The sequence below is a fragment of the Gossypium hirsutum genome, chromosome A04, assembly GCF_007990345.1.
Source record: "Gossypium hirsutum isolate 1008001.06 chromosome A04, Gossypium_hirsutum_v2.1, whole genome shotgun sequence".
NCBI classification, from domain to species: Eukaryota; Viridiplantae; Streptophyta; class Magnoliopsida; order Malvales; family Malvaceae; genus Gossypium; species Gossypium hirsutum.
The window spans coordinates 284,879-298,992 of record NC_053427.1 but is presented as its reverse complement, the minus strand read 5'-3'; the positions used below and the strand labels follow the sequence as shown (position 1 = coordinate 298,992).

The 14,114-nt window shown below is 29.2% G+C and overlaps 1 protein-coding gene across 1 annotated transcript; it reads left to right on the top strand.

The window, feature by feature from the left end:
- The first annotated feature begins 7,299 nt into the window (after positions 1 to 7,299).
- On the top strand, positions 7,300 to 8,803 carry LOC107931104 (heavy metal-associated isoprenylated plant protein 47). The gene is made up of 2 exons (XM_041110997.1): positions 7,300 to 7,384; positions 8,407 to 8,803. Exons 1-2 carry the CDS (start codon positions 7,300 to 7,302, stop codon positions 8,685 to 8,687), a joined length of 366 nt encoding a protein of 121 aa, XP_040966931.1. The 3' UTR covers positions 8,688 to 8,803.
- Positions 8,804 to 14,114: the final 5,311 nt, after the last annotated feature.

The following is a 14,114-nucleotide window of genomic DNA, read 5'->3' as shown; positions in this document are numbered from 1 at the left end:
TCAAAATCAGGTAATGAATGATATATCAAGGTTTTTTTTTATTATATATTTTATGTTATTAGATGATGATGTGATTTTGTTACTTATATGAAATGGAAATTTACTATATTATTGTTAAAAAATACATAAGAATCTCTAAAAATATTATCTTCTTGTATATGATATAATCGTCAACACCAAAAAGAGAATGGGACGACCTTAGTGGGAGGAGTAACCTCGAACTCTAAACATAAATCGTAAAATAAATATAAAAATTATCAAAAAGTTATTAATTCAATTTAATTTATTTTAACATAAAATTTCTTACATTGTCTCCTCAAAAAAAAAAGCTAGTTCTTGTTGCATAACATTTATACTTATTATAAAGTCTTTAATTGAGTTGATATAATAGGTTAAGGAGTTACCAACTCAATTAGGAAAAGACGAAAATATTCTCACTTTACAAAGTAAATATTATTGTTTTTATCATATAGAAAAATGTTCACAATAAAATTTAAACCCATATCTTTCTAATTTTTTTATATTTATATTTTAATTATATAAATTTTTATAAATATATTTATTACATAATATTATATTTCTCTTGAAAATGACATAAAAGGGGAAAATGGACAGATATTCCCTGAAATACAGTTGAAAAGTATTCCTTGAAGCACAGCTAAGCCATATGATCTGTGGACTAACTGTCATGATCATGAATTAGACATAGGTCTTATAATATTCAAATATATACTACTGGTTGATAATTTAGAGTGGAATTTAGGAATTATGTGTAATCATGGACTGATACAATCAACCCAAAAACATTTTAGAATTAATATTTCTTTGATATTATTACATATAGAAATGTACAATATGTGTATTGACATTCATCATTCATTTAAAAAAAATATCTCTAAACATCGATTAAGTCTTAACTCAATTGGCATGAGCATTATTGTCAACGTAGGAGGAGGTGTGTTCGAGAGTGCTGAAGTACATCATCCTCCTATTTATGGGTTAAGGTGGGGCTATGAATAGGGGTGAGCAAAACTTGATTCCATTCGAATTGAGTTATTCGAATTTCAAATAATTCAAATAATAGATTGGTGTAAATACCCTTTTGGTCTCTGTCAAGTTTGAAAATGAGCAAATTGGTCTCTCTCAATAAAAATTATAAAATAATTCAAAATAATTTTTAAAATTTAAAATATTTATAAAAATTTAAAATTTTATATTTTTTAAAAAATTATAAAAATTTCAAAAAAAATTTTAAAAATCTATATAAAGAAAGTTAAAAAATTAAAAATTTTCTAGAACAATAATTTTGGGAACTAAATAAGTTAATTAATAATTTAAGTTTTTCATACCAATGTATTTTTTTTTTGCTTTGAAAAAGTTTTCAATATATGTGGTTTCAGATTTATGTGCTCTAATGTGGAATTAGTTATACTATAATAAGATTTTAATTTGACATGTTTAATTTTTTAATTTAACTCGAACAATTTTACTCGATTCGACTCGACCTGAACTTGACTAGATTCGAACAAATTTCAATTCAAGTTAGAATGATAAAATAAGACTCGTCAACTCAAAAAAATTTCACTCGATTCAATCGAACACTCACCACTAGCCATGGGTAGTTCTAGGCATTATGTGGAAAAAAAAATAAATATGAACAGAACCTATGAAATTGTTCAAAAAATATATGAATATCATAATTAGTAACTTGATTGTAGAAGTTGATTTAATTGATTGATTAAATCGATTAATTTGATGGTTCAATCATATATATATCAAATAGAAAAAGGGGAATCGATCAAAACAAAAAATTGAGAATAAAAAAATAAGGAAAAAAATTGAGTTTTTATTGACAATATATATTTTATTTTTTAACAAAAAAAATTGTGTTTTAATAGAAGTTTTTCATTAATTTTTGTTCATTTTCATCGTTTTGGAAATATAATTTTTCCTTTTTTTATTTTTCTTTTGGCGTAATATAATATTTGATATCTAAACTTGATATTTTTTTTTCTAATTTAGTACCAAAGCTTTTTGTAGGTTTATTTTGGTACTCAAACTTGCTAAATGATATACAAATTATACTAGAACACTAACAATGTTAAAAAATTCGTGTTATGTTGCAAAAATATCATCAATTTAGGGGAAATTCATGTTTAAAAAAACCATGCATTGAGCTACACTTGACAAATTAATATTGAAAACGAAATTCCATGTCATCTGCTACATGTCAATCATACATTGAATTTTTTTGCTACCTCATAAAAAAATAACATTGTTAGTATATTAGAGTATTTTGTATAATGTTTGACAGGTTAAGGTACTAAATTAGACACGCACACAAAAAAAAAAGATAAGTACCAAATTAGGAAAAACAGTCTAATTCAAGTACCAAATTTAACTAAAAAAAGACTAAATATTTTTTTGCCACTAATTTGTACCATTTATTTAAAATTCCACTTACACATGTTTATTTATATATATATATATATATATATATTGGTGAATGAAACATCATTACAAAAAAAAACTATTCAGAGATACAACCAAACCCCCCATAGGGGTATTACAAAAAATTGAGTATTACCATTGTTACTAACAGGCATCCTAGCTAAACTATCAGCCTCTTTATTATAAACTCTAGAAACATGTTGAATCGATCATTGTGACAAATTAGCCAATTGTGAATTAATTCTCCTTACTGAAGCAAAATTCGACACCTTAGTAGAATTCTCTTGTACAGTTTATACTGCCTCTAGACTATCTGAAAAGATAGTTATTCTGTCGAACCCCGTCTCAATAATAATGACCAAACTTTCCAAGATGCCCCACATGTTCTTATATTTTCTTTTCCTTTTAATTGTCTTAATCTTCCCATTAATTAGAGATTGACATTTTCTTTTAAAAAACATTAATGTTTGTTAAATCATAAATGCAGATAAAAAAGTAACATCCTCTCCACTTTTCAAAAAAAGAATAAATTTTTTTAATGACCCAATATTTGAATTTCTTAATATAATTCTACTTGTGTGTAAAATTTTAAACCGATCCGATATCTTTATCGTATTAATCTAATACATTCTATATATTAATGTGTATTTAACTGTTGAATATATTTTTTACGTAAAATGAATAGTTAGAAACTTTTAATTTACAACATTCTAAGTTTTCTTTTTTTTTTATTAATATACGAGAGGAGAATAAAGTTCTAACAGCAACATAACTAGTGTGACTCGAACCGATACTACACCTAAAAATGAAACTTAAAAAAACAAAAGATATTAGAACCTCGAAAAGAGGTTACAACATTAACAAAATCAAAGACAAAAGATATTAGAACCTCAAAAAACACCCTGAACCACACAACACTATAATCAAAACACAACATCCCAAGTAAATAACATGTCTTACCACTCGAAAAACAATCACCAATTAGCAATTAACCCTAAAAAACAAAAGAAGGAATTGTTTCCGACAAAGACTATAGGTTGCTTGAATTGTCAATGTAACAGCCTAATTTTTAGTGGTGTCGGAACAGTAATTCGAGATCACTAAATCCGAAAAATGAGTAGGAAATATTATTAATTTAGTGAGTATAAGTTAAATGTGAAGTTAGGAAAAATTTTGAAATAGTGAATAGTGTACTAAAAATAAATACTAAAATAATTAGAATCGAAAATGAGGTATCGAGACCTCGGGAATTTTAAATCGAGCCATAAATATTTTTATAAATATTTATGGAGTGTTAATAAGTTAGTATTAAAGTTTCGTCAAGAAATTTTAAAGTTCTGATAGTTAATTGAACAAAAAGGACTAAATTGTATCAAATACAAAATTGTGGGAAATGATTAAATAGCTTAAATGATAAAAGAAAGAGGATTTAAAAGGAAAATAGACCCAAGGTCTATTTGGGCTGGACGGCAAGAGCATGAAATCAGCAAGAAAATAAGGAGAATTAAGGGCAAAATTGGAAAATTACAAAATTTACTTAATAAAGCTAGGACTAAAGTGGAATTATCTAGATTTCTCTTTATTTTTCTGCATTCTCATCAGCAAAAACGCCATGGAAGAGTTCCCTTAAGCTGGTTTTTCATATTTTTATTTCAAGTAAGTTCAATTATTGATTATTTCTTGAAATATTTGTGTTTTTATGACTTTTACAACTAGGTCCACTTGTTGAATTCATTAGTTTTTGATTCTATGAAAGAAATTGAAAGTTGCTATGAATATGTGCTGGAAGTATATGATGATTTGGCATGGAATTAGAGCTTCAAATTGTTTATATGCTGATTTTTTTGAAAGAATTGAATAGAAATTGATTGTTTGGGACCTAATTGTAAAAGAGTTTGAAGTTAGAGTTTTATGTGGAAATTATGAATTTCAATAGTTATGAAATAACTTGTAATGTCTAGGAAAAGTATTAATTGAGAAAATTATCTTAATTGAGGAGTTAATTGAGCAAGGACTGAATTGTATGAATTGTGAAATTTGGGGCAAAATGGAAATCAACATTTTGCACTAAAACTGTTTTGGACAGCAGCAGTAGTCTAACTTTGAAAAATCACCAAAAATTGTAGAAATGGAATTATAGGATGAATAAAATATGAAATTAAATCTTATTGAGTCTAGTTTCTTATAGAAGAAATTATGTAAGCAATGGAATTGTAAATCATGAGATATGATGAATTTTGTGAGACAAGGTCAGAATAATTTCGGGTTCCCCTGTTCTGACTTTGTAAAATCATAAAGAATTGGATAAAAATAATTATGGGCTTAAATTTATATTTTTAGAATCCTAAATGAGTCTATTTTCAAGAGAAACAAACGGAAACATCATTCGAATCCTCTAAAAGGAGCTAAATAATTTTTAGTGAAGAAGGGTCGGAACTGTCAGACAGCAGAACAGGGGGGACTTCAATGAATAAACTGTATTAATTGGCCCAACCAAAAATTATGAAATTTTTATGGTAAGAAGATATGTGAGTCTAGTTTTTTGGAAAATTATCGTACCTCAATTTGGAGTTCCGTAGCTTCAGATATAAATAATTTAGTGACTATGACACTGGTGGATAGCTTGAATATTCACATAAGTAATTAGTGAAAATTATGGATAAGGTTACTCACAAGTGTGTTATTTATACTAAGGATGTGGATGGAGAGGAGGAGGAGGAGGATGTGGATGGAGAGGAGGAGGAGGAAAAATATACATAATATATGAATGACTCGTGTATAAATTGATCACATGCCCGATTATAATCGATAAGTGTTGAATTAGAAATAATATAATGACTTATTTGGAATATTTATTATGAAATTATGATTATCGTTATAATACAAAAATCGAACTTCTGAGTTTATATGGCTAAATTTTAGTGATCATTTGTTAATTTTATGAATTTCATGATGTGTTATTTCATATGTATTGATGATAAAATCGTGAATAATGTAAAAGCATGAAAATTGAATAAATAATCAAATTGAGCATTTCAGTTCAGTGACAAGATGAATTGAAGGAAAAGACCATGGTTGGACCATGGCAACAAGTGATAAGTGATAGCTTCGGCTACACTTATCTGATCAAGGACAAATGAAAGTGATAAGTAATAGCTTCGGCTACACTTACCTGATCAAGGACAAGTGAAAGTGATAAGTGATAGCTTCGGCTACACTTATCTGATCAATGACAAATAACAAGTGAAAAGTGGTAGCTTCGGCTACCTGATCAGTGAAAAGTGGTAGCTTCTGCTACCTGATCAGTGAAAAGTGGTAGCTCCGGCTACCTGATCAGTGAAAAGTGGTAGCTCTGGCTACCTGATCAGTGAATAGTGGTAGCTTCGGCTACAAGTGACAAGTGATTTACGTATAAGACCATATCTGGGCTATGGCATCGATATATGAATATGTGTAAGACCATAGCTGGGCTATGGCATCATTATCTGAAGATGTGTAAGACCATAGTTGAACTATGGCATCGAGAAAACGAAGTACTCAATTCCGTAAGATGTTCACTAATTTGAAGAAGTTTGGTAAGTATTACATGGAATTATGTGACATAAGGAAATACGAGTTGATGAGACATGAGCATAAAACTTGGTTGATGAATGAGTTCATTTGTGATTATATATTTCTACGCCTTGAGTGTATTACCCGTATGAATTGGTATTCCAAATGAGTTAATGAGAAAACTTCTAGTATGAAATAATCTGAGTTCGAAATGAAAAATCATGAAAACGTACTTGAAATACATTGGTATGTCTTGTATATGCTATTTGAATTCATAAATGTGGAAATTAAATGTATGTGGAAATATGAGAATGAAATTTATTGATGAATACGTACATCCAAATTTATATGATAGATTTTAGTGAACATTGAAATTGGGCTTAATAAGTGATTTGGCAATTTAAATCGAGATTGGTAGGAAGAGTTAATGAATTTCATATTTATGAACTGTTACATGTATTTGTCTGAAATACGAGGAAATGATGGTAATTGATACATAGAAATATGAAACTATGATATATATATATAAAACATGGAATATGTTTGATAAATGTGTTCATTCATAATTATGGAATTATGTACCTCATGTGTGCTATTTGCATAAAGATGATATTTCAAATACTTTGGTGAATAAAGCTTAAATACTTTGGTGAATAAAGCTTAAGTATGAAATCGAAACAAATTGTTATGAAAATGTATTTAAATTATCTGTAAGTGTTTCATGCTTCTCGATAATGCCTCGTACTCTATTCCGGCGACGGATACGGGTAGGGGGTGTTACAGTCAAACAAGTTTTTTTTTTTTTACATTTTTCCATCTGTAAATTGATGTGAAACAAGAAGAAGACTTGTTCTATGTCAAGCCAAAACATTAAAGAAAAAACCTATTCCTCACGCTATATTGACTCAAATGTAAATGCCAAATGTGTAACTTATGATTTTTCTATTACATAACTGAATGAGAACCAGAAGTCCCAACTAGTCTTTTCCGGTTCGGTTTTTAAGCGTAGTTTCTCACCACTTTGTCTTATAAATAAGCAGCTTTAGTCTCTTTTTTTATTCATTCTAAGTCATACATATTTCATAGAATTTCTTCATTGGAAAGCTGCTTCTTAGATACTTATAATCAGATATGAAGGTAAGCTTTTTTTTTATTTTTCTCCTATAACTCAATACTATATCTATAAGGGAACATATATATGTACATATAATATTGTTACAAGTTATATAGACATATACATATATAATATAAGATTGTTGGAACTGATATATATATATGTTTTATATGTAATTAATAATGCAGCAAAAGATGGTTCTGAAGGTGCAAATGAACTGTGAGAAATGTCGAACACAGGCTTTGAGGATTGCTGCTGCTGCACAAGGTTGGCAATGGCGTCTAAATTCTGACTTCATTTTATGCTTATACATATATATGGGTTAATTCCCCCCAAAGTCCCCAAACTATATGTTAAATTTTAAATTAGTCCCTAAACTTCAACACATTATCGTTCCAATCAGGTCTTTCCGTCGATCTAGTAGGTAACTTTGGCGTTAAATATCATCTTTGATCAAATTATGTGGTTAAAACTGCTTATTACTGCATGTGTTTTTTGAAAAAAGGAAGCGTGTTAGCTGCAATCTAACACTTAACGCCAAAGTTGATGAATAAGTAGATAGAAGGACTTGATTGGAACGATATTATAATTTGAAGATTCAATTGGGACATTTTGATGTTCAAGATCATTTAGAATTGGTATAATGTAAAATTAAGCCCTTAGTGTTTACATCTTTAGTCAATTTGACCCTTATTCTGTTTTTTTTAGTTAAATTTAGTCCTCAACATTTTAAAATAAGTCAAATTTGACCATCAACAGTTTCAAAAAGAATCAAATTGTTGTTTTTTAAAAAAAAAAACTTAAATACTAACTAAAACATTAATTCTTTAAACATGGAAACTCACATGGCAATTCACGTATATCTCAAGCTTTTTCTTTTATGAATTTTTGTGAATTTTTATAATATTTTTATATTTTGAATTTTTTTATAATTTTTAAATAATTTATTAAAGTGGCATATAAGACAGATAGTGTCATGGCAGCACGAAGTACATGTAGATAGTCATGCAATTTGTCATGCTAACATCGTTAAAAAAATTAATGATATAATCAACATTTTCAATAAAAAAACGATTGACTGTTTTTGAAAGGTAAATTTACCATTAAAACTTGACCCAACTTATACTCTGGGGCCAATTCAAAGGGCAGGTAGAGGCCTTTGCCCTTTGAATAAAATGGTGGAATTTTGTTTTAAGTCCCTTTATAAATTTACTAATTCAAATTATGCCATTTTAGTGTACAATTTTGTACTTCAACCCCAACAAACATGGAATTTTGGTTTTTAGGATGAACAGGTGTGACTCACATGCCAATACAAGGGAAAGAAAAAGATGAACTAATGGTAACTGGAGACGAAGTGGATTCAGTTAAGTTGACTCGTTGTTTAAGAAAGAAGCTTCACCATGCTACCATATTGACCATAGAAGAAATAAAAGAAGAGAAGAAAGAAGAGAAAAAAGATGATGAAAAATATACCCCGCCTTATTATGTATGCTATCCCCCATATCCCATGCCTCCACAAATTATGGTTCAAGATCCATGCCAAAGCCAAGCATGTTCCATCATGTGATGCATCACTTATCCATCAAGTTTATGTTACTCCATTCTCGATCTAAACAGGATTATACTCATATTGTAAAATGGATGGAAAAAAAATTAAATCTATGTTACTCGAGATATGATGAATGGAAGATACAAATATGTATTTGATATGATTATAAATTCGAATAAAGGTCAACTGAGTCTTTACTCGATTGACACCCGTATTATTGTCATGGAAGGAAGGCTTTAGAGGACTTGCTTTTATATATAGTAGTATACATATAGCAACAAAATAGTAGCAATATAATAGCTAAACGACAACAAAAAGCAGCATGGTCTTTTTTTTGGAAAAATCGGGTTAGGCCAAAAACTCTTACTCGAGGCCCATTCCTTTTAGAAAAAATCTCATTTTTTTTGCCCAAACCCTACCACTTTTCAAACGGAGGCTTGACCCATTATCAGGTCTAACTAAAAGGTTGAACGGTACAAGGAAGTTGAAAAATAAAAATAATAATAATTTGAGTGAAAGAAGGAAGAAAATTTAAAAAGAATGATATTTTCAAGGTATATTAGTCATTTTATCATTTTTTTAATTTTAAATTAGAAAAATAAATAATAAATAAGATATTTTGATTGGATTAATAGTAGTCCTTAGATAAAAGTTTCAATGGTTAAATCCTAGCCATTGATTAAGTAATAAACTGAATAAAGAAATAAAGAAACAACTAGAAGATAGAAGAAAGATCATTCTCTTCTCTATAAGGACCAATTTGTAAAATTTTAAATTCTAAAGATTGAGTAGCGAAATCTGAAAAATTGAATTATAACTAAATTATATGATTATGAAAGAAAATTGGAAAGTTAAGCATAAAATAGTAAAGTTTGAAACTATAGGGATTAAGTTGTAAAGTTTAGACCTAATTTATATGGTTTTAGAGTTTACAATTCTGAAAATAGAATATGAAAGTTTATGGTTCAAAAATCAGGGAATAATTTGTGAAAATTTTGATAAGATTTTAACGGTAGGGATTAAATTATAAAATCTGAAAATTTTGAAAAAAAAAGAATATAAAAGATTGTTTTGCAAAATTGTGCAAATTGGGACTAAAGTTGAGTGAAAAATTTAAGCTAATTTTTTAGTAAACAAGGGAGTCAATTTGAATAATGGCTTCGTTGGATGGGTGACGCGTTTACCTGTTCTTAGTATAAAAATAATGGTGATGGTGAGATTAAATACTGTAACGATACTATAGTGCGAGATAAAAAAAAGAGCTAAACAAACTGTACTAAAAATAAACATTCATCGGGCTCGATTATATCATATCATTGTGACATGATCTTGCCTAGTTTTCTACATTAACACAAGTCATGAAATGTCATCAGTTGGTGCACCATTTATATGGCCTGTTATAGAACAGTGATTGCAATTACTTTGATGACAGTTTCCTTATAATATAATAAAGTAACCAATCAGTTGATATAGAATTTGGCAAAAGAAATAGTAACAAAAAGGGGATTTAAAAAATTAATGGTTTATTTTACATGGATAAAAATATTATCGAAGTTTTTGTACTAGAAATCGGATTATATTTTATTTTCTTTATTCAAGAAATGAATAAATTAGTCCTTGTACATTATATTAAAGAGCAATTGGTTTTTTTTGTTAAAAATTCCATCCATCTTTACTGTTAGATTTTGACATGATTGATGGAGTATCCAGACAGTGACACTTAGTGTGCCAAGTGTATAGGGACAAACCAAAAAAATACTTTAAGGGACAATAGTTGAATCATAAAATTTTGGAGATCAAAGTGCAATTTTACCATTATACTAAGAAATTTCCCAAATTTTGAAGGGTCTAAATAAAAATTTTACCATTTGGGGAGACCAGGGCCATTGCTCTCGCCCCTACACCTGTACCTCATGCTGACATGGAAGGACAAATTCAAGCAAAATGGATGAAATTTTTGACGTGGAGAGACTAATTCAAGCAAGCAGATAATAATAAGTTATCACTTAAAAGTAGAAATAAACAGATAGGACTCATCAACTCGAAATTTTTTCACTCAATTCAATCGAATGCTCACCCCTAGCTATGAGTAGTTCTAGGCATTATGTAAAAAAAATGCAAATATGAACAGAACCTATGAGATTGTTCAAAAAAAAAACATACGAATATCATAGTTTGTAACTTGAGTGTAAAAGTTGAACTACTTAATTGATTAAATCGATTAATTTGATGGTTCAATCATATATATCGAATAGAAAAAAAAAAGAATCGATGAAAACAAAAAAATGGATAATAAAAAAATTAATTAAGGAAAAAATTTTAGTTTTTATTGATAATATATATTTTTTTATTTTTAACAAAAAAATTGTGTTTTTATAGAAGTTTTTCATTAATTTTTGTTCATTTTCATCATTGATCTTTTGGAAATATAATTTTTCCTTTTCTTGTTTTTCTTTTCGTGTAATATAATATTTCGTATCTAGACTTGATACTTTTTTCAAATTTGATACCTAAATTTTTTTTGTCCAATTTGGTATCTAAACTTGATTTTTTTTCCTAATTTGGCACCTAAGCTTTTTTTAGGTTTATTTTGGTCCTCAAACTTGTTAAATAATATACAAATTACCTTAGAACACTAACAGTGTTAAAAAAATTCGCGCTACGTAACACCTCTTACTTGTATTCAACGCCGGAATAGGGTACGAGGCATTACCGGACTTATTCACAAGCAAACATTCAAAATCAAGACAATAATTTCCACTCAAATTTAAAACTTTCCAAAAACATACATATTGTCACTATTACGAGCCTTCGAGGCTCAAAACATGCGTTGGAAATGGTTCGGGACTAAACTGAGAATTTTGAAAACATTTTAGAAAACTTAGAAAAATTTTCATGTAAAAGGGGTCACACGCCGGTGTGGCATGGCCATGTAGCCCACATGGTCGTGTCTCAGGGGCGTGTACTTCTCTGACTTGCATCCATGAAGAAACTTAAGTCACACGGCCTGAGAACACGCCCGTGTTGCTAGGCCGTGTGGTAATTAAAATTTCTCATTTTAGGTGCAGACTTCACTTAGCCGTGTTGGAGTCCGTGTGTGCCACACGGCCAAGTCACACGCCCGTGTGCTAAGCCGCGTGTCGAATCTTGAACATTTTGTTTCTTATTTTAAAGATGCAAGGGACACACGGCCTTAACACATGCCTATATGGCAGGCCGTGTGTCACACGGCCACACATATGTGTGTCTGTCCGTGTGGATGAAAATAGACCATTTAAGACCACTTTTCTCACTCTCATACTATCTTTCTGCACAAAATCACATCTATATACTAATTAATTTCAACCAAAACAACCATTGCAAACCAAAATATGTATATGGCATCATCTAACAAAACCACCAGATTTAATTTACTTTGCATACTTAATCAGTCATTCTATTACATTATCATTTCAACCCCTATTCATGACATATAAATTAAAAAGTTGTTTGACAAAATCTACCGGAGTAAGTCTGGATAGTGTGATCCTCGTTGTAGATTTTGATCCTCCGAATATATATACGTCAGTCTACAAGAAACAATAAACATACACAAGTAAGCTTATAAAAGCTTAGTAAGCTCATAGGCATAGAAAATAAATCTTACCAAACATTTTATAAAAATCATATAATATACAATTTCACTAATTTCTCCTGTCAATCACAAAATCAGTGATAAGTTCACTTGATTGAATTTAATGTAACTTAATAACCAATTTTAATCTTTTAGGCTCATTTATCATTTACCTTTCTTAATCAAATTAGGGAACGATTATGGAATTGAGTATATCGTTTTCATAATGCCATAGTAAAACTATGGTCTTGTACATAGTCACATATTACACACCGAAGCCATAGCCCAGCCATGGTCTTACACGGATCACATATCACACTGATGCCTCCCAGATATGGTCTTACACAAAAGCACAAAATCTCATCACACCGATGCCATAGCCCAGCTATGGTCTTATACGGAAAACACATATCACATGTTGCCATGGTCCAACCATGGTCTTTTTCCGTCAATTCGTCTTAGCCACTAAACGAAAGTACTCAAATTACTCAAATCTGTCATTCCACCTAATTTGTACTTTAACTCAAACATTATTTCACAATTATCACAATTTAATAACATTCATATGCAATAATATACCATAGCATTCATGAAATTTTCATAACAAAATATTGAATTTAGTCATATGAACTTACCTGGGCTAATTTGCAAAAGTTGTAGAAATTCAGAGAATATTCTTGTAATTTCTCCTTTCCACGATTCACCTCAATTTCTTGATCTATTTCCCTCATTAGCATCTATTTAAATTTTATTCTACTTCACAATTTATGCCCTTTAATTATCAAAATTACAGTTTTCCCCAATTTTTTTAATTTTTACAAGTTAGTCCCTGCTTAAATTATTCATCAATTGAACTAATTCCTCTCAAATAATACTTTATCTAGACATTATAAACTACTTCACAGCCTTTGACATTCAAAATTTCAACACAAAACCCTAATTACAACAACTTTCACAATTAGGTCCTAAAAATAAATTTTTATTTAATTATCTCCATAAAATCATCACAAAATAAAATTAAAGCTTCAATTCCATACTAAATCATCATAAAATTCCAGCACTTATTCATGGAAACTTTTAAAATCTTGCATAAAATCAAAAACTAACGGATTAAATAGTAGGACTTAGTTATAAAAGTCTCAAAATCATAAAAATTACAAGAAATAGTCAAGATTTGAAATTACATGCTGTAAAATATAATAACCAATTTCTCAAAGGCTCTCTAATGGTGTTTTTAGCTGATGAAGATGAAGAAAAATGATGAATTCTCTAGATTTTCCAATTACACCCATTTTTTAACCTAATAACTTTTTACTCCTTTCCAATTTTACCCCTTGTTCACACTATTTCTTTGCTGATTTTCTACCTAACCGACCAGCCCATATTATTTTGGGTCAAATTTCTCTTTAAGTCCCTCTTATTTATTATTTAAGCCATTTAATCACATTTTGTAGTTTTGCACTTTATTCAATTTAGTCCTTTTTCTTTAATTAACTACCGAAATGTTAAAATTTCCCAACGAAACTTTAATACTATCTTATTAACACTCCATAAATATTTATAAAAATATTTATCTCTCGGTTTATAAATTCGAGGTCTCGATACCTCGTTCTTGACTTATTTAATCTAATAATTCCTTTTACCTCCCAAAATTTCACCAATTCAAAAATATTTCTAAAATCACACCTAACTTTTACTTATTAATTTCTAAATTAATAAACTCACATGTTGGATTTAGTGATTTTGAATCATTGTTCCGACACCTCTGAAATCTGGGCCGTTACATGCTATGCTATAAAAATATCGTCAGTATTAGAGGAAATCCATGTTTA